Source organism: Molothrus ater, chromosome 16 (genome assembly GCF_012460135.2).
Source record: "Molothrus ater isolate BHLD 08-10-18 breed brown headed cowbird chromosome 16, BPBGC_Mater_1.1, whole genome shotgun sequence".
Taxonomy (NCBI): domain Eukaryota; kingdom Metazoa; phylum Chordata; class Aves; order Passeriformes; family Icteridae; genus Molothrus; species Molothrus ater.
This window is the reverse complement of record NC_050493.2, coordinates 14,721,865-14,742,619: the sequence shown is the minus strand read 5'-3', so window position 1 is coordinate 14,742,619 and position 20,755 is coordinate 14,721,865. Positions and strand designations below refer to the sequence as shown.

The 20,755-nt window shown below is 48.7% G+C and overlaps 1 protein-coding gene across 3 annotated transcripts in view; it reads right to left on the bottom strand.

Moving 5' to 3' along the window:
* Positions 1-20,755, bottom strand: part of RAB11FIP3 (RAB11 family interacting protein 3) — an 87,088-nt gene that overhangs the window by 47,479 nt on the left and 18,854 nt on the right. For 2 of the 3 annotated variants that reach the window (XM_054516503.1, XM_036392195.2), the window contains exon 2: positions 16,637-16,730. In XM_054516503.1, coding sequence (XP_054372478.1) covers positions 16,637-16,730 — 94 coding nt within the window. Of the gene's footprint in view, positions 1-7,839; positions 7,924-16,636; positions 16,731-20,755 lie in introns of those variants that run through there. The other variant, XM_036392197.2, reaches the window with a different exon arrangement.

Sequence of the window (20,755 nt, the reverse complement as noted above, 5' to 3'; positions counted from 1 at the left end):
ATTCCCTTCATGCCATGGAGGCCCTTTGGAGGCACAAATTCAGCTGCCCTCCCTTCATCCCAGAGGCCTGGTGAGGATCTGCCCCAGAGACAGAGCAGGAGGCCACCCCTGGCACCTGGAAACTGTGCTGAGTTTAACACCTGGAATCTGTGCTGAGTTGAGTTTAACACCTGGAATTTGTGCTGAGTTGAGTTTAACACCTGAAATTTGTGCTGAGTTTAACATCTAGAATTGGGTGTTGAGTTTAAGACCTGGAATTTGTGCTGAGTTGAGTTTAACACCTGGAATTTGTGCTGAGTTTAAAACACGGAGTCTCATTTTTAATTCCCAGCAATCTGAGTGGCCTTTTCAGAGTGTCCAGTCACCAAATCCAGCTCAGATTCCTGCAGGCTTGTGCAGGAACCAAGGCTCACTGCTGGAGGTGTGGAAAATGAGGTGCTGGCTGGGGCCAGCAGTGGCTTAGAGCCACTTTGATGGAGAGACTGAGCCTCCAAAATAGCACTTGCTGCTGGTGAGGAGACCTCCTGATGTCCTCCAGCTCCTTCACTTCTTCTACTTCCAAATCTCCACACTTCAGCAAACTAAGCTGGATTTTTAGACAGAGATCACAGAATCCTGAAGGCTGGAAAAGCTCCAAGATCATCGAGCCCAACCATTAACCCAGCAGTGCAAAACTCATCACTGCCCATGGCCCTGCTCTGGGAACACACTGAGGCAGGACCTTGAGAAGGAGCTCATGGAAGCAGCAGAACATCCCAAGTCAGCTCCCAGGAGCACAGCAGTGCTGACACAACCTTGGGGACACCCAGGGCCACTCTCCTGTCCAGGGTTTGAGAACCCTGAAGCAGAAGCCCCTTGAGAGGCTCCAAATCAAGGAGCTCACAGAGGACAATCTTATCTTTAGATATCTTATCTTTACCTTTATATATTTTCATTAATATATTTTCTATTTTAATATTAATATATTTTATATTTTAATATTAATAGACTTTATTTTTATATTTATATAATATAAAATATACATATTTTCTATTTTATATATTCTTTTATATATTTTATATTTTATCTTATCTTTATATAAGATTGTCCCACAAGCAAAATAAAATTAAAGAGAACCCTGACTCGGGAGCTCAAATGGACCCAAGGTGGTGACACCCCAAATAAGACAAGCAGAAATCAGGCAGTTCCACAGGCTGGGACTGACTGGATGCTCCCATTCCATCCTGAAGGCTTCAGCCTTCCAGCCCACATGGAGAAATGAGGATAAGAATTAAACCCAGTTCAATCCCCCCCAGCTCAGGCCCAGGAAATGCTCACAATGTTCTTACCTCCAAGCATGGCTGAATTTCATTTTCACAGCAATGCCTGAGTGGTTCAGGCACAGCTTCCAGACCCACGAGGATCAAAGGGAACACTTCCAACACCTACAGCACTTCCATCAACGTGCAGGCATTAGTATTTGTCAGTCAGGTCTCACTTGCCATTTCTACCCTCCACTAGCCACACCAAAAACTGACCACAATTAATGGCAAGCCTCTCCAAAGCTGTCACTGAGCCCTGGGGAGTGGTTTGGATCAGAACCACCCAGGTGCCTCTGGAAAAAAAGTGATGGACAGGAGAGCTGTGAGCTTGGGCAGGCACTGCAGACACCCCCTGCTCCAGCCTAGGCTCCAGCCTCAACAACAGAGCTGCAAAATCACCAATGAAATTATTTATAAAGTTATTTAGAAAGCCTCTGATCTCAGACTTGCCCTCTGTGTCCTGATCAGAACCCAGCCTGGGTTTAGGGGAAATTAGGGACAGAAAATACCTAAGAGGAGAAGCACTAAACTACACCTGCAGGAAGAATTCTCCCCAAGGTGGTGCTCCACAGTTCTGAGCCATCTCTTGGAAACAATGACTGTGCTGCTCAAAAACGTCCTGTGTGCTACAGGGGGGGTTGAGCAGCCCCTGTGCCACTTTGAAGTCCCAGTCCTCCAAAATCCCCTAAAAGCTATGCAGAGTAGCAGGAAAATGCTCCTGAAGGTGCACATTTGAAACCCCTTCCCTGTTTCTTCCCCTAACTCCAATATTGCCAGAAAATCCCATGGAAGCAGAGCCAAACCATGTGCCACCTGTCACTGAAGGACAGGGGAGATGCATTCTTTAAAGTGCTTTTGCTCCAACTGGCTTCTGTATAGGAAACATCACCCAAAATAAAACAAAATCATGGAGGGGGGTTCTGTAAAATTGGGTTTTGATCCTTTTCCCAGCCATTATCTGTGCCTGACCCCTCCCCTGCAGGGGAAGGAGCACAGGGAGGAATTGGACCTTTTCAATGCAGGCCTCCAGGAAGGCACCGAGGGGCTGAGAGGTGACAAACAGAATTGCTCAGGTTGGAGAAGACCTCCAAGATCATGGATTCCAAACATGGAAACAGGATCCAAACAGGCCAATGCCCACCCTCATCAGGGGTGGTTTTATTAGAAGCTGTGACATCATCTCTGCTGAGCTCTCTGGAATTATTAAATACATTAATAAAAATTCCTCTTGCCTCGTTAGCAGAAGTCCCTCCTGTTCTAAAGAGGAATAAACTGCCCAGTGATTTACAGGAGCAGTTTGGACTGTAAGAGCTTGGAAAAGAGGATCATGAAGGAGAAGGCATGGAGGGACACAGGGACCAGGCCAGGAGGGGACACAGCCTGGGACAGGCAGAATGGGAGGGAGATGATGTGAGCTGTGCTCAGCCAGAACACCAGAGAATTGGGAAAATTGGTTTTTCCCAGTGTGTGGATGCCCACTGGAACCACCCCACCTGCTGCTCACCCAGCCAGCTGCTCCCCAATCAGCCCTGGTTTCCAGGAAATCCACATCACACACGGCTTCTCCTGTCCAGGGAACCACTCTGGAGAAAAAAGCTTTTGCCACATCAGCCTGTCAAGGTGTCATAGGTGTGAAAAATGCATATTTTATGACTGGCTTTCCACAAACATTAAAATGAATATGTGTTATATTAAAAAGTTATGCTGTAATAACTTTCTTAAATAGTGTGTTAAATATAGTTTTAGGTAATAATATAATGTTAAAATAGAAACTTTGCTATGTAAGATATTTATTTTAAAGAGAAGATTCACACTGAAATAGCAGCCACGGGACACCTGAATCTTTCAGAGAAAGAGAATTTATTGCTCTCTTATCAGAAGAAATGAACTTCTTCCTGCCTGAAGATGCCGTTAAGATTCAGAAGAAGTTAACACTGCCCAGACAGAATCCTTTGTTCAAATGGAATTTATGCATCATGTATGAGGTGTATGAATATGCAACAGGCTGTTGCTTTTAAGGGTTAATCCTCTGTTAATGTGGGTCCTTTTTCAGGCTTATTTTGCCCAGAAAAGGTACCCGGACATCCATAACTCTTAGTTTTTATTGTCTCATATTGTCCTAAATCCTAATTGTCCAAATTTTTATTACTCTGATTAAATTACTATTTTTATAACCCTTTTATTACTAATAAACTTTTAAAATTTTAAAAACAATGATTGGCGTTTTTCACACCAGGGGTGCCAGGTCACCCAGTACACTCACCAGCCCCCAGGCTGTGACAGAGCCGGGCAGGGAGGAGCAGAAGTCCTGGTGAGTAATTATCCCTTTGTTAATAACTCTGGATTGACTGGATTCCTCAGGAGAAACAGCTGAGAGCTCTGCAGGGCTCCTTTCCTTCCCCCAAGCTGGGCCAGGGATCTCCTGAGCCCTGTCCAGGTGCTCCTGCTCAGGAGGAAGGACACATTCCCCACCTCCCCTGGCTGATCCAAGCACTGACAACCCCTCAGTCTGGCCTAACATCCAAACCTGAGACAGCAGAACAGGCAGGACAGAAACCACCCCTCACACCCACGTGGAGCCACCAGCCCAGCCCAGCCTCCTCCCACGCACTCCCCAAACCGCAGGCGAGCCCAGTTCCCAAAAGCATTCCCAGCTCCAGATGTGGAGGAAAACAGCACAGCCCAGAAAGGGAATCCTGCAATGGAGAAACACAGGCAGGAGATGGAAGAGGAGAATTGTTATTTAACAGAAACTGCCTCTCTTTTCTCTTTAGTCATCTTCTCCAGAGAAGAGCATGCTAATGTTATAGATACATATTATAATACTGGCTTTTTGCAAATATTAAAATTTATTTTATATGTGTAATGTAAAAGTAACTTTGTTATAGAGATATAGTTTGTATTTCTGTTGTTAATTAAGCTTAGTGAAAGGGCTGATGGAAGTATGTCTGTGTTAAAATGCCTGTTTGGGTGGGATAACACCCAAGGAACACAGGATGGGGACACCTGTACAGATCTGCCAGCCATCAGCACTCACTGTCTGAAGACAGTGTGCACCAAGTCCCTAAAACTGGAGGTGACAAAAAAGGACTAAAACCACAGCCAAGAAATACCCATGCTCTAAACAGGTGGATCCAAGGAGGAGATGTGCTAAACAGTTCTGGGACATGTAAACTAGTTTGGGGGAAAGTTTACTATGCATAAGGGTCTATGAATATGCAAAGAGCTGATGTAATTAAAAGGTATTTAAGGGGTATCTCTGAGGATAACATGGTGCTCTTGGCTGAGTGCCATAATTACCTTTGCTCTGTGGTCCTTGTCTCCTATTGTCCTTCATTAAACTTTTTACATTTTCACAGGACAGTGACTGTGTTTTTCACATTAACAACTACTCTAAAGCTCCAATAAAGCACTGCTCCCTATTTTCATCTTCCTGGGAAAACAGGCAGTCCCTGCAGTGGGTTTTATCCTCCTTTCCCAGAAAAATTTGCTTTCCTTTGGGCATCAGATTTTGTCTTTATCAGGTTAGGTTATGGTCTGAGGGTCAAAAAGCCACCACAGGTTTCCTTCACTTCAGGATACATGGAAGTCTTTCTACTCTGGAATTAGCTTTGATTTCCAGGAGATCTGGCTACACAGCAATGCTTTTCCCTCCCAAGGAATGCTGAACCAACAGTGATTCTTTGGGGATTTGATCCCAGGTTTAATCCCAGCTTAGAACCAGAACTCCCTCGGAACTGAGGATGTATTTGAGACCTGTTACACTCCATGACAGTGACCTGACACAGCCAGATTTCTCAGGCATATGCTCCAAAGCAGGAATTCATGAAAGGAGAGTGATTCCTAAAGAAGGAATTCTCAGAGGGGCAGAGATTCTGTCTTAGGTTGGAAGATGTGGCTGGGGCTGTGTGTTCTATTCCCATCTGTCAGAGCTGGGCAGTTCTCTGCTGTTCATGGGCAGTTTTTTCTTTATCTCTCCCCCAGCCAAACCTCCCTGCAGGAGATCTCTGCTGTCCATGGCCACTGAGTGTCCCTGCAGGGCTGATCCAATCCCAGCATCCCATGGGAGATGCTGTGCCCAGGGGAGGAGCCAAGCATTCCTACCTGGATCCAATGTGAGCCTGGCACAGCACAGCAGCCTTTGCCCAGTGCATTGCCAGAGGAGCAGCTTCTGCTGCCCTGCATGGCCAGAGGGAGCCCAGGCCCATCTCCAGCAGCCCTGGAGCTGCAGAGGAAAACTCCCCCCTTGTGCAGGATCCCTGCTCCAGCAGAGCCACAGCTGGCACTGCAGGAGGGCTGAGCCCCCATGGGATGGGGCTGTGCCACCCCCTGACACACAGGGGGACAGGGCATGGTCTCACTCTGGCAGTGTTGTTTTGTATTATTGCATCTTTATTTTATTTTTATTTTCTTCCCTAGTAAAGAACTGCTATTCGTACTCCCATATCTTTGCCTAAGAGCGCCTCTTAAATTCAAAATTATAATAATTCAGAGGGAGGGGGTTTACATTTCCCACTTCAAGGAAGACTCCTGCCTTCCTTAGCAGACACCTGGCTTTTCAAACCAAGACATTCCCATGCCAATCTCCCATTCCTGGCCCCCAGAGCCTTCACAGCATTTTCCAGCAGCGTGTTTGAGCCATTCCTTGCTGCTCTCATCCCAGAACTGCCTACAGACACAGCTCTCCCAACACTTGTGCTCCTCTCCCAAAAGTAGGTCAATGCAGTATGTCATGTGCCAGGCTGCTCTGGGGAAGCACAGCTCCCTCTGAGGCATGGAGCACCCAGCAGCCTCTCCCCCCTGTCACCCTTCACCCAGCTGCCACACTGATGAATTCACTACAAACAAGTGTTTATGGAAATCAAAACAGAAATGCAAGTGAAGAAACTGCTCTGCTGAGCCAGAAGTGCCCTCCCCATCAGCACCCGAGTCCTTGCCCTGGTACATTGTTATTACAGCAAATCCATTAATGGTTGGATTCCATCATTCTAAAGGACTTTTCCAACCTGAATGATTCTATGTCTGTATTAGAGCAGAAAGAGGGACTTAAAAGAGCTCGAGAATGCTGTGATTGTGGTTCCACTCCCAGCTGCTCCATGGCTCCTCTCTCCCAGCAATTGCTCCAGGGGGAACAGAAAATGCCCCCTGCACATCCAAACCTCCCTGCTCCCCCTGCCATGGGGAAGAGGCCTGGAGCCAGGATCTGCTGATCCTGGGGGCTGCACAGCTGGAGAGAAAGTTCTCCACACACACAGGAGCATCTTGGAGCTCCTGGGAGCAGAAGAGGGACTTTTCTCCAGGGACACTGGAGGTGGAGGAAAGGAGCACCCAGCTCAATGCCCCTGCCCTGGGGCTGGACCTGTGTCCTGCTCTTCCCTGGATCAGCCTCCAGCTGGGCTGGGTTCACACCTGCTTGGTTCTCCCGCTGTTTGCATCTCCACAGAGCATCAGCCCTTCACAGAGGGGTCTCTGTGCCCTGGTCACCACCAACCTTCCTGTCAGGAGAGGGATGGAGACAGACCCCAGGTCCTTGTGACCACAGAGCCCCCCCAAAGCAGCTCAGCTCCATCCCTCATGCTCCTAATTCCCCATTCCCTGAGAGCACACAGTTACAGACTCAGCAGAACCCCAGAATCATTGAGTCTGGAAAGACCTCTGAGATCATCAGGTCCAATCTGTGCCCAGTGCAATGAGTGCCACCTTGTCACCAGCCCAGGGCACTGAGTGCCACATCCAGGCTTCCCCTGGACACCTCCAGGGATGGGGACTACAACCCCAACCTGGGCAGCCCCTGCCAAGGCGTGGCCACCATTTCCATGAGGAAATTCCTCCTGATGTCCAACCTGACCCTCTCCTGGCACAGCTTGAGGCCATTCCCCCTCATCCTGTCACTGTTCCCTGGGAGCAGAGCCTGACCCCCACCCATGTCCACCCTCCTGTCAGGAGTTGTGCAGAGCCACAAGGCCCCCCTGAGCCTCCTTTTCCCCGGGCTAAAGAACCCTCACACATTTTTATGGGCAGGCCCAGTGGTTTCCAATATAACCCTCTAAGCACCACTATTTCAAGGGAAAAAAAACCAAATTAATTTTGAGAAAGCCTTGGCTGCTCCTGTCCCTGGCAGAAGGGGGCATAGACAAGCACATGGACCCCAAACCTGACAAGCACAATCCTGGTGCTACAATCCTCCTCCTGCACCACAGAGATGAGCAGAATCCCCAGCTCCCAAGAACAGCACAGGGATTATATTTTTTTCAAGTATCCATATAAATTTTAAAGAGCCATTTAAATCTCCACTCCTTTCAGGGCCAGAATTAACACTCATCTTCCTAAAGTCCTTATCCCCACCAGCAGTATGTATAGCACATCCATATGGATCTGCCAGAGCACAGCAAGATGCAAAGGCAAAAATAAAAAAAGCAGAAGACATAATGAGAGCAATTTGGGTTTTATTCTCGCTCATGAATCAATCTTGATTTCCCATTCACAGCACCCCCCGTTCCCTGCACGCCAGCTGTACACAAAGAGGCATCTGTCCTACCTTCAGCCATCAAAGGAGCTGTGTCCCTGTGGATGATGCTTCAGCCAGGGTTAGGAGCAGCAGGAGCAGCAGGGAGGTCTCCACTGCAGCAGTGCTGCACGGATCCAGGGATCAGCAGATCCCAGGGGAACGTAGGAAGTGCTCAGAGCGGTGCCAGCTACTCGCTGAGTTCAGTCAAACAGGCACACGGGCTCTGCTTCCATCTGCTGAGCCCTGGGCAAGGCTTTCCTCCTCAAAAGCAAAAGCTGCAATATTCACCTGGGCCTGGCCACCCCCTGTTGCAAACCCACTGCACCTGCAGCAGCCAGGTGGGGCAGAGGGTGCTGAGGATGCCCACAGACAGAAATAACTGCAGGATTGGGAGAGGAAGGGAATGCAAGCTTTGGCTTCTGCAATTATCCCTGGGCAAGGGAAGCTTTCCTTTTGCGTAGCAAAACCCATCTGCAATGCAGATCCTACAGAGGGGGGAAAAACCTCCAAACCTCCACACAGAGCAAACAGGGGTTACCTTCCTGGGTATCCCACAGCCTGGAATGCCCCTAGGAGCCAGCAGGATCCAGGTCACCAGGGCAGCCATCCTGTGCCACCACGTGCAGCCTGCAGTGGCTCTGAGTGGCTTCTGGGCACACTGGGCTCTGAGGTGACATCTGAGCACTGTCACATCCCGAGGCACAGCCAGAGCAGTGGGAGCAGGGAATGTGGCACACAGCCTGCACGTGGGACAGCTCTGTGGATCTGGTTTGGGAGCTGATGTGCAGCTCCCTCCTGGCTCTAAGCCTTTAAGGTACTGTGGGAAAAATAGTAAAGGTGAGAAGCTCAGGGCTTCTAATTAAAACAGGGGGATTTTCTTTCAGTTTCACCTGTGTGTTATTTGAAAAGTGTCTAAAAATTGGTGGATTGGGTTCTGTCTCTTCTTACCTTTACTATTTTTCCCACAAGGTACAACACACATCCTTTATTCAGAGAAGGGCTGCATGTGGCCTTTCCTCTCAGGAAATTCCCAGTTGACACTCAGCTGCCAGGAGCTCACCAACCTTTCTGGACAGGGCTGAAGAAACCCTGGAAATGCCCCCTGAGATCCTCCCAGGGATGCTCCAGGATTGGAGAGCAGAAACCCTGGGAACAGCCCACAGATCCTCCCTGGGATGAGGACTGGAGAGCAGAAACCCTGGGAACAGCCCACAGATCCTCCCAGGGATGCTCCCAGGATTAGAGAAACCCTGGAAATGCCTCCTGAGATCCTTCCAGGGATCCTCCCAAGGTTTGGGGAGCAGAAACCCTGGAAATGCCCCCTGAGATCCTCCCAGGGATGCTCCTGGGATGGGGATTGGAGAGCTGCAGCCCCACAAAGGCTCTGCCAGCTCCAGTTAGGAACAGTGTGGTGCTCCCACCCAGGCTCCAGGCAGAGCCACAGCCTGACCCCCCAGCCCTGGATTTGCTCCTCAGCATCCTGCCCTGCCTGCTCCAGCTTCCCAGCTCCAGGCTCTTCCCTCCAGGCAGCCTTTGGAAGTGCCTCTGGGGAGCTGAAGGGGCTCCTCCTGCTCCTCTCACTCAGCCCCTGGAGTATCTTTCCCTTGGCACAGTGGATTTGTGATCCAGCTCCTCCAAGGCTGGCACTGCCAGGGGTCTCCCAGGTCTCCCTCCTTGCAAACAGGAACTCAGAGTTTCCAGGTTTGGGTGTTGGCTCTTGAGCTGGATTTTCCATCTCCCCAAACCCAACGGGCTTTTAGTTGAAGCATTTAAGAATTAACAATAATAAAAAAGGAGCTGGGATTATTTCCATCCTGGGGCCCTCCCTGAGCTCCTGGACACATCCATCCCCCTGTGGATGCCCTGTCTGTTCTCAGTGCATAGGGGCCCCTTTGTTCAGGGATCAGAAGCCAAGGCAGAAGGGCTGGGTGAGGCTGGCAGCTCCAGGAATGTACCTTTCCCTGCCTGGCACAGAGGTCCCTGAACTGCCTGCCACCTCCAGCAGTGCCCCTGTGTGCACCTCCCACAGCCCCTTCCCTGCAGCCTGCTCCCTGCAAGACAGATGTTCCAGATGTTTTAGCTTCTGGGATGTGTGTGCATGACACAACTTGCTCCTTACCCTTGTGAGCTGCAGTGTGAGCACAGAGATGTTCAGAGAGGCCCCTGCAGAAACACCAGGTATGTCTGAAGCTCTGAAGGTTTCAATACCTGGACAAGGGAAGGGCTCTGTGGGTGAGCACAGGCCTGGCTGTGTGCCTGGCCCAGCTGTGCCTGATCCTGTTTGCCACAAACCCCCCTCCAGCTGCTCCTGCACCCAGGACCCAGAGGAGCAGAGCTGCTCCTTGCTCCAGGCACCTCAGTTTGTGATTCCAACCCCCTGGAACCTCCCTGCCCCATCCCAGAGCTGCTCCTTGCTCCAGGCACCTCAGTTTGTAATTCCAATCCCCTGGAACCTCCCTGCCCCATCCCAGAGCTGCTCCTTGCTCCAGGCACCCCAGTTTGTGATTCCAGCCCCCTGGAACCTCCCTGCCCCATCCCAGAGCTGCTCCTTGCTCCAGGCACCTCAGTTTGTGATTCCAATCCCCTGGAACCTCACTGCCCCATCCCAGGGCAGCTGCTCCTTGCTCCAGGCACCTCAGTTTGTGATTCCAGCCCCCTGGAACCTCCCTGCCCCATCCCAGAGCTGCTCCTTGCTCCAGGCACCTCAGTTTGTGATTCCAGCCCCCTGGAACCTCCCTGCCCCATCCCAGAGCTGCTCCTTGCCCACAACCAGGCTCCTTCCTGCCAGGCTGAGCTTTCCAAGGGGCTGGGATGTGACCCCTGGTTCCTGTTTCATCCTGAGGAGATCCTCCAGGAGCTGGAGCTCCTCACTGTGAGGATGCAGGGAGTCACTCTGGCTCCCTCTGTTTCTTTTCCCTTGGATCTCACTGATGGTTGTTGGGAGTATTTTTTCCATTCAAGAAAAAGAGGGAAATGTGGGAAATGAATTTGTAGAGAATTCTCAAAGCCTGACAGAAGGTTCACATAGTATACATGTGTATACAAACCTTGAAATAAAAAATACTATCTTAGAAATGCCATAGAATAAAATAAGACAGACATTATAAGAGAGAAATAGAACTAGAAACAAGTTTCAAAAAATAACCTTACAAATAAAACTAGATACTTTAGAGAAACAGAACCATAAAAGATACATTGTAGTAAGACCCATGAAGTGCAATTTTAAATGATTAGCTTTAAGACATTTGCAGTATAGTGTACCAAAACCTGATAGACCAAGAAATGCTTATAATGTATTATAATTAAAGAATAATTAGCTTCTGATTATAATAGCATAAATTATAACATCTGTATTGTCTCACACTTCACATAAGACTGAAAATAAAATAAAAAATTTTAAAACACCTCTCAGTTACCCCATCTCTAAGTCAAAAAAACCCTTTAATCCAACAATGGTAGCCAGATGCACCAGGTCTTCCTCTGGCTGAGAACTCCCCAGGCCTCAAAACCCCCTTTTTTACACATCATACTCTCCTTCATTACTGCCTTCCCTCCATTATCAGTTTCTCAGGTTTTACAATGCAAGGCTGTAAAATTCCACTTCTCAGAGTTATTTATCCCCCCTGCCACGCTGCCAGTGCTGGATCCACACTGCCCCTGTGCTCTGCAGACTGCCCAGTCCCTCAGGCACCATCCACACATTGGGAAAGCAGGCAAGCCACTCCCTGAGGAGCAGGGAAGGACAAGGGGACCCTGTCAGACTAAGCCTTCTCCTGACCCAGGGATGGGGCATTTAAAAAATTTTAAAAATGCTGAGAGGCATTTAAAAAAAATTAAAAAATTAAAATGCTGAGAGGCATTTTAAAGACTTTCATTCCATTTTTAGTCTCATGTGAAGGCTGAGACAACACAGATGTTATAATTCACACCATCACAATCAGAAGCCAACTATTTCCTAATTACAATACACTACAAGTGTTTCTTGGCCTATTCTTCAGCTTAGTCTTTTTTGTAAGGCTATCTAAGTCCTTTCCCTGCAACCAAAAAAAGCAGAGTTACCTATGGAATCCTTGCAGGAAACAGCAGCTTCCAGCACAGAAGCACCTTGCAACCAACTTTTTCCTCTTTATCAGAAAGACTTGAAAAAATAACAGAGAATTTCTTGAGCTGACCCCAAACTGTGTCTGTTCTCCTTGAAGGGAACATAAGTAATCAGCAGGGAAGGCCAAGGGGATCCAGCAGCCACGAGCAGGAACACAGAGACCACGGGGAGCTGAGCCCGTGCCAGCAGCTCCTGTGTCCCCACAGCCCCAGACCTGAGAGCCACAGGCTCAGCACCTCCCAGAGCAGGGAAACCCTCTGGATTTACTGGTATTTGGGTGATTTGCCCAAATTTACTGGTAAATTTACTGGTAAATTACTCTGGAAGCACTCCCTGGCCATCCACACAGCTGGTATAAAAAAAACCCTACATCCATGAGAGCCTACAAAAACCTACACCCATGAGAACCTACAAAATCTAGACCCATGAGAACCTACAGAAATACACATCCATGAGAGCCTACAAAAACCTACACCCATGAGAACCTACAAATTCTACACACATGAGAACCTACAAAAAATCTACGTCCATGAGAACCTACCAAAATCTATGTCCATGAAAACCTACAAAAAATCTACATCCATGAGAACTTACAAAATCTATGTCCATGAAAACCTACAAAAAATCTACATCCATGAGAACCTACCAAAATCTATGTCCATGAAAACCTACAAAAAATCTACATCCATGAGAACTTACAAAATCTATGTCCATGAAAACCTACAAAAATCTACGTCCATGAAAACCTACAAAAAATCTACATCCATGAGAACTTACAAAATCTATGTCCATGAAAACCTACAAAAAATCTACATCCATGAGAACTTACAAAATCTATGTCCATGAAAACCTACAAAAAATCTACATCCATGAGAACTTACAAAATCTATGTCCATGAAAACCTACAAAAATCTACGTCCATGAAAACCTACAAAAAATCTACATCCATGAGAACTTACAAAATCTATGTCCATGAAAACCTACAAAAATCTACGTCCATGAGAACCTACAAAAACTACACCCAAGAGAACCTACAAAAAACTACACCCAAGAGAACCTACAAAAACTACACTCATGAGAACTTACAAAAAATGACATCCATGAGAACCTACAAAAAATCTACATCCATGAGAACCTACAGAAATCCACATCCATGAGAACCTACAGAAATCCACATCCATGAGAACCTACAAAAAATGACATCCATGAGAACCTACAAAAAATCTACATCCATGAGAACCTACAGAAATCCACATCCATGAGAACCTACAAAAACTACACCCATGAGAACTTACAAAAAATGACATCCTTTAGAGCCTACAAAAACAACATCCATAAGAACCTACAGAAATCCACATCCATGAGAACCTACAACATCTACATCCATGAGAACCTACCAAATCTACACCCATGAGAACCTACAAAAACAACATCCATGAGAACCTACAGAAATCCATATCCATGAGAACCTACAAAAAAATGACATCCATGAGAACCTAAAAAAAACTCCACCCATGAGAACCTACAAAAAAACTACATCCATGAGAAGTACAAAAAATCTACATCCATGAGAACCTACAAGAAACTGCACCCATGAGAACCTACAAAAACAACATCCATGAGAACCTACAAAAACTACATCCATGAGAACCTACAAAGTCCACATCCATGAGAACCTACAAAAAATGACATCCATGAGAACCTACAAAGTCCACATCCATGAGAACCTACAGAAAAACACACCCATGAGAATCTACAAAAAAATTACATCCATGAGAACCTACAAAATCTACGTCCATGAGAACCTACAAAAACAACATCCATGAGAACCTACAAAAAATTACATCCATGAGAACGTACAAAAAAACCCAACATCCATAAGAACCTACAGAAATCCACATCCATGAGAACCTACAACATCTACATCCATGAGAACCTACAAGAAACTACATCCATGAGAACCTACAAAAACCTACACCCATGAGAACCTACAAAAACTAGGTCCATGAGAACCTACAAAAAAACTGCACCCATGAGAACCTACAAAAACCTACATCCATGAGAACCAGGCTTTCCCATCCAGCCTTCACTGTGGGAGGGCAGGAGGCAGCCAGGAGTGGCTAAAACCTCTCCTTAAAGCCTCAAATCCTCATCCCTGTGCTCTGCCCCCTCTCAGCATCACCTGGCCAGACAGACACAGAGCTGGCCCAGGCCAGTGCAGAGGTGGCCCTGGGGCTTTGTGTGAGGGCTTCAGTGGCTCCTGCTCCAGGCTGGAGGGCAGTGGGACATGCCCTGGCACAGGGACAGACAGACAGCTCAGCATCCTGCATGGAAAGGCCAAGTGGACCTGAAGCAGTTGTGAGAAATGCAGCTGACAGAGGAAATTTGGCTGGGTTTGTAACTGCACCTTCAGTTTGCCAGGCTCCAGAGAAATCCCAGCTCCCAGGCTCCAAGCAAATCCCAGGAAATCTCCTCCCAGACAGGAGAGAGGCAGAGAAGAGTGGGACATCCTCAGAAATAAACCCTGCATTAACACAGACACCAAAAGGTCCAAGCTGACACCAGCTCTCTCTTCTATAACTGACCCAAGAATTACAGAGCACCAAGAAATCCAGCAGAGCATTCCCTGACTAAAAATAGGCCCAGCTAATTAACAAACCTTGTTAAAAGGCACACCCAGCAGCAGCATGACCTCTGCTTTGGTTACAAAGGGATGATCAATATTGACTGTCTAAAAAGCAGCAGCAAATCCTTCAGGTGGCTTCAATGTGAGCAGTGCTCAGCTGTGAGACTCAAAGAACCTCCTCTGCTCCCTGCCCTGGGCTTCTTTTATAACCATTTAATGCCATGTGCTGTTAGAGAGCTCAGCCCTTCCTAACCACTGTAATAAACACATATCAATCTCTTTCAAATTTAATAAATAGAGCCCCTAAAAGCTTTGCCTGGATCTGCTTTTCCCATTCAATTAATAGAACACAACACCAAAGGGATGAATTATTGAGGAGAAACACGAGCCTGGGCTTTCACAAATGCTCTACTCCAATGGCAATTTATTACAAATTAATAGTGTGCTGCAGCTCCTCCTGCTTCCTGGCAGCTGGGAATTGCTCAGGAAACTTGGGAGCTGCCATAAAACACTGCAGCCCTGAGCTCAAATCATCCTGGAGGGGTTTGGGTGGCAAGGGAGCTCAAAGCTCCAAGGGTTTGGACAGCACTGCCAGGGATGCCAGGGTGGGATTGTTGTGGGGTCTGTGCAGGGCAGGAGTGGGACTGGGTCCTCCCCTCAGTCCTTTCCAGTTCAGGATATTCTGTGCTTCCAGGGCTCTAAGTAAGAGGAGCCCAAAGTCTGGAGAGTCCCAATCCCACAATCACCTTTTCTGCAGCTGCATTTTTGCAGCATTTGGGCACCCCTTACTCCATTTTGGGTAACTTTTGAATCCCATTTCAACTCCAACACCTTCCACTGTCCCAGGTGCTCCAAGCCCTGCCCAGCCTGGCCTTGGGCACTGCCAGGGATGCAGGGGCAGCCCCAGCTGCTCTGGGCACCCTGTGCCAGGGCCTCAGCACCCTTGCAGTAAACAAAGAAATAAATAAAGTGGGGGTGGAACTGGGGAGAAGGAAGAGGAATGGACAATGGACAGAAGAACAGGAGAAAACTGCTTTGAGGGTTTTTACTCCTGGAACAGCACAGTTTGTATGGGAAGGGTGGTTCTTTGCCACCCTTGCAGCACACTCCATGGGCAGGGCTGGCAGCAGGGCTGGGATCCCAGATAAGCATCTCTGAGCAGAGCTGACTATTGTGCAAGGATGATAATTCACATTTGCACATTCAGAACTCCAGCTGCTTGCAAGGAGATTCCCAGATTTCTCACACCCTGTCCATAACAACGTGCCTGGCCCAAAATGACCCTCTGGCACTCTGATAGAAATCCCAAACTGAAAAAAACAACAGAAAAAAAACTCTTTCTGCAGCAAAGGGGTTCAAATGGCAACCAGCCAGAAAGACACTTCACATTTCACCAAACTGCTGCTCTGGAAGCACTTGCAGGAAGCCCTCAGGAGCCAGGTGGGGATTGGCATTGCCTGTTGGAAGATCATCCTGACTCCAGCCAGGGAGTTCAAAGCTCTGGTTTCATGTGCTGCTTGCTGAAAACCATCTGAGCATGTTGATCCCCCAAACACTCAGAGTGAAGGTTATAAATGCATTGGTAAATCCATCAGTAAATTGGTAAATGCATGGTGATTTCCATTCCAGTGGAAGATGCCCTGTCCATGGGTGGTATGAGCTGAGTGTTAAGGCCCTTCCAACCCAAACCATTCCATGCTCAGTGGCAGTGTTTGGAAGATGTCACAGCCAGCAGCTCCCAGACACCTCCAGCAGCATGGCAGGCACTCCACCAGAGCAAGAACCCCCAAAAACACAGGTGAGAGACACCCAGCCAGGAGGAAATGATTTCCCCTTCCTTTGTAGGAAGGAACTTTCCTGATAAACAACAAAACATGGAACCACCACCACGACTGCTCTACCACCTTTTTCACCCCTATTAAATGCCCCCAACCTCTTCCCCTTCCCCTCCACCCAGCACAGAGCAGGAACTCTCAGAAAACCAAACCCAGATGGTTTTCCCCAAGGTTTTCCTTCTCTTGGAACAATCTCCTCAGCTCAACCAGGGTGTTAAATTTGGCCAGTTCCCATCCTCACTCAGAGCACAGCAGGAAGCTCACCTCCATTTCTGATGGCTCTGATGCCCCGATGGAAATCTTCAAAGCTGATAACTCCCAATCCACTGGGATCCAGGTATTTTGTTAGGTCCTTTACCTGCAACCAAAAAAAGCAGAGTTACCTATGGAATCCTTGCAGGAAACAGCAGCTTCCAGCACAGAAGCACCTTGCAACCAACTTTTTCCTCTTAATCAGAAAGATTTGAGAAAATAACAGTGAATTTCTTGAGCTGACCCCAACCTGTGTCTGTTCTCCTTGAAGGGAACATAAGTAATCAGAACAAAGGGGTTAATTAGGACTGGGTTGGTGTTGAAACTCTTGTTTAGCCTTGAAGCAGCATTTCAGGCAATGTCTCCTGTAACATGGACCTGCTTTGCCAGGGATTTGTTTATTTTTATGGGTTTTAAAGAGGTCCTGTCTTAATTGGGAAACTCTGTAATAGGCTGCCTGGTAGGAGGGCCCAATTAAGGGGATTTGGTGATAATGAACTGCTCCATGTTACAAATTTAGGCCGTATAATTGAAACATTTTCCCAATTAGACAATGCCTGGGGGGGAGGGGAATCACACCAGGCCAGGGTTGGGATGGGGGTGCTGCAGCAAGGGGCACTCTGAGACCTGCTGAGCATGGTCTGGGCTGTTCAAAGAGAATGGGAAAAGGGCACAACCACAGGGCCCAAAGGCTCTCAAAAAGGTGCATTTGGGCCCTTCCTTCCTTCTGCCATGAGCAGAAAATCCTTTACACCAGATTCTTCTCAAGCTGAACCAGACATTTATCCCTGGTTTTAAGAGCTTTTGAGGCACCTTTGTCTATTTTTGCAGCACATCCTTCAGCTGCGGAACAATCCCAGGAGGAAGCTGGGGAGGTCAGAGAGGTGAGCTCCATGCTGCAGAGCTGCCCACAGAGCTGCCCTCACCTGGGCACATCCTCCTCCTCTTCCTCATGCACAGGAAGGAGTATCCAGGGCTGCATTTGTGCAGTTTCAGTTTGGGGTTTCAGTTTGTTCTGGGGAAGGAGCTGGTGAATCACCAAACCTCTCCTCTCACACAGGTCTCAAAGGAGACTCAGCCCATGGAGCTCAGAGCTGCCCTGCTCACCCTGCAGCAGCACTGGGGGGGTGCTTTGAGCTCTTTTTGGTTTTCTGAAAGCCAGCTATGTGTTTCTAAAGGAAAATCACATCTACAGCACACTCAGCGCTGTTCACCCACGGCTCCACATGCTTTGGCCATCCCACATTCCCACAGGAACAGCAAAAATTCCACTGGCATGGAGGAACCCACAGGGCTGAGACCATAAAACATGGAATCACAGAATATCCTGAGTGGGAAGGGACCCCCAAGGATCATCCAGTCCAAGCCCAGGCACAGACACCCCAGCAATCCCACCCTGGGCATCCCTGGCAGCGCTGTCCAAGCTCTCCTGGAGCTCTGGCAGCCTTGGGGCTGTGCCCATTCCCTGGAGAGCCTGGGCAGTGCCAGCACCCTCTGGGGATGAACCTTTCCTGATCTCCAACCTAAACCTGCCCTGACACAGCTCCAGCTGCTCCCTGGTCCTGTCACTGAATTTCAGGCTGTGCCTCTGTGGGAGTGCCACGAGAGGAAACCCAAACCCCCAGGGCACTGCTGTGCCCACCTGCCAGCTGCCTCCAGCTCAAGCTGGACACCAGGAGCAATTTCCTCCTTTCTTCTTTCTTTCTCCCCAGAAAGGCTGGTCTGGCATTGCCAGGGGCTGCCCAGAGAGGTTTGGAGTCCCCATCCCTGCAGGTGTCCAAGGAAAGGCTGGAAGTGGCACTCAGGGCTGGTGGCAAGGCAGGGATGGGTCACAGGCTGGACTTGAAGATCTCAAAGCTCTTTCCAAGCTCACCTGAGATTCTGTGAATGGGAGAAGACAACACAAACACCTTCTCCAGTTTTCTAGAGCACTCCTTTTTGGCAGACAGACCTCCTAAACTCACATGGCACTCATCATCTTGGGTGAGTCAGGTTTCTTGTATGTTAAACAAAGGTATTTGAGACTAATAAAAACAACTCATAGGAATGTGTCAGTTCCAGTTAATGCATCTGGCAGCTGCCTGGATGAAGCTGTCACTTAATTTGTTATCTGGGTACAGAGATAACAGAAAGGCAAGTGACATTTAATCAGACTTGATAAGCCTATAAGGGATTAGCATGACACACTCTAAATTACAGTTTCTGTGGTTTTCAGCTCCTCAGGACCACAGAGGGCTTCAGCCCCTGGTGCCAATGGCACAGCAGGGCACCTCACCCACCCAGAGCTCAGGCAGGACACACAGGGAGGTATCTGCCCTATGCAAAAGAGAAAAAAAGGTATTTAAATTGGGCTGTGGGCAGGGGGAAATGAGGGGAAATGGTTCTGAAAACTTCCCAACCCAGACATCATGAATGCAAACAACAAAAGGCACAGAGTGAAGAAGCTGGATCAGTCTGTGCTGATCCAAACCTGCCTGGATTTGCTGGCCAGGCTTAAAATCACCATTACCCCTTGAGATACCACCCCAGGCTGAGGTGAGTGGCTGCTGACACTCCAAAGAACCCACAGACAGAAAACAAGAATATTTGCTGTGTCTGCCTGGTCCCCACAGCCCCTGGACTCCTCCTCTCACCAAGCATCACCCAGCAATGGAGCTGGAGCCCCTCTGGAGCCAGGCTGGGAGAGCTGGGGGTGCTCACCTGGAGAGGAGAAGGCTCCAGGGACACCTCAGAGCCCCTTGCAGGGCCTGAAGGGGCTCCAGGAGAGCTGGAGAGGGACTGGGGACAAGGGCATGGAGGGACAGGACACAGGGAATGGCTCCCACTGCCAGAGGGCAGGGCTGGATGGGATCTTGGGAATTAGGAATTGTTCCCTGGCAGGGTATCTCTGGAGGGAGCTGGGGAATCCTGAATAAGTTCCTGATTTGTTATTGCAGGGCACTCAGGAATGCACACAGGCTTTTCCAGCCATCTCTGCCAGGAGGTTGCAGGCTCAGGGGCTGGGGCTGCCTGAGCCCTGAGAGCCCAGCCCTGCCTGCCTGCGCCATGTGGGAATCCAGAGGAGCCACTGAGCTACTCCAAGCCAAGGGCTGGAGCCAGGCTCAGGGAGCTGCCTCCTCTGCTCACCTGGAGAGGAGAAGGCTCCAGGGACACCTCAGAGCCCCTTGCAGGGCCTGAAGGGGCTCCAGGAGAGCTGCAGAGGGACTGGGGACAAGGCATGGAGGGACAGGACACAGGGAATGGCTCCCACTGCCAGAGGGCAGGGCTGGATGGGATCTTGGGAATTAGGAATTGTTCCCTGGGAGGGTGGGCAGGCCCTGGCACAGGGTGCCCAGAGCAGCTGGGGCTGCCCCTGGATCCCTGGCAGTGCCCAAGGCCAGGCTGGACAGGGCTTGGAGCAATCTGGGATTGTTTTCTTCATTTGTTCATTTTGATGACTGGGCTAAACCCAGTACCTCATCAGGGCAGCTGGGAAAACCACAGCACTGAGGCTCAAACTGCTTTAGGTGCATGCAGTACATGTGAGCAGCTCTGAGCTCCCAGATTTGAGGTTTCAGCTGAAGCCTGAGCACAGCAGCTCCCAGCACTCTCCTCCTGGCACAGCACCAACAGGAACACTCCACCAAGCTGAACACCGAGCTCAAGCCACGAGACAGAAGCCACAGTCCTGCTTTTGGCCAGCAAGAAATACTCCAAATAAAGGGTTTGCTTCCTGTGTGTGTCTGTGGCTGGTCACAAACCCTCCTTGGAGCCCGAGCAGCTGAAACACAGAGCATTAAAGAGTGAAAGAGGATGAGGTGGTTTAAGCAGCTGACTTAAATCCTGCTGGAAAGTGAGAGCTTTAAACTGCTTGAAGCCAGCCAGGCTGCCTGGAGCTGAGCACAGCCTCAGCAGCAGGAGCACAACTGGGGGCTGTGGTGGTGTCTGAGGGTACCCAGGACCAAGGAAGAGATGAGAATCTTGACTCCATGCTTCAGAAGGCTGATTATTTTATGATATATATTAGATATATTTATTTCTATATTTATATAGAAATAAACGCATATAATATATTTATTTTATATATTAATTATATATTATAGATTCCTTATATATTATAGATTTGAGGTGCCAGATGACCTCCCCTCCTTG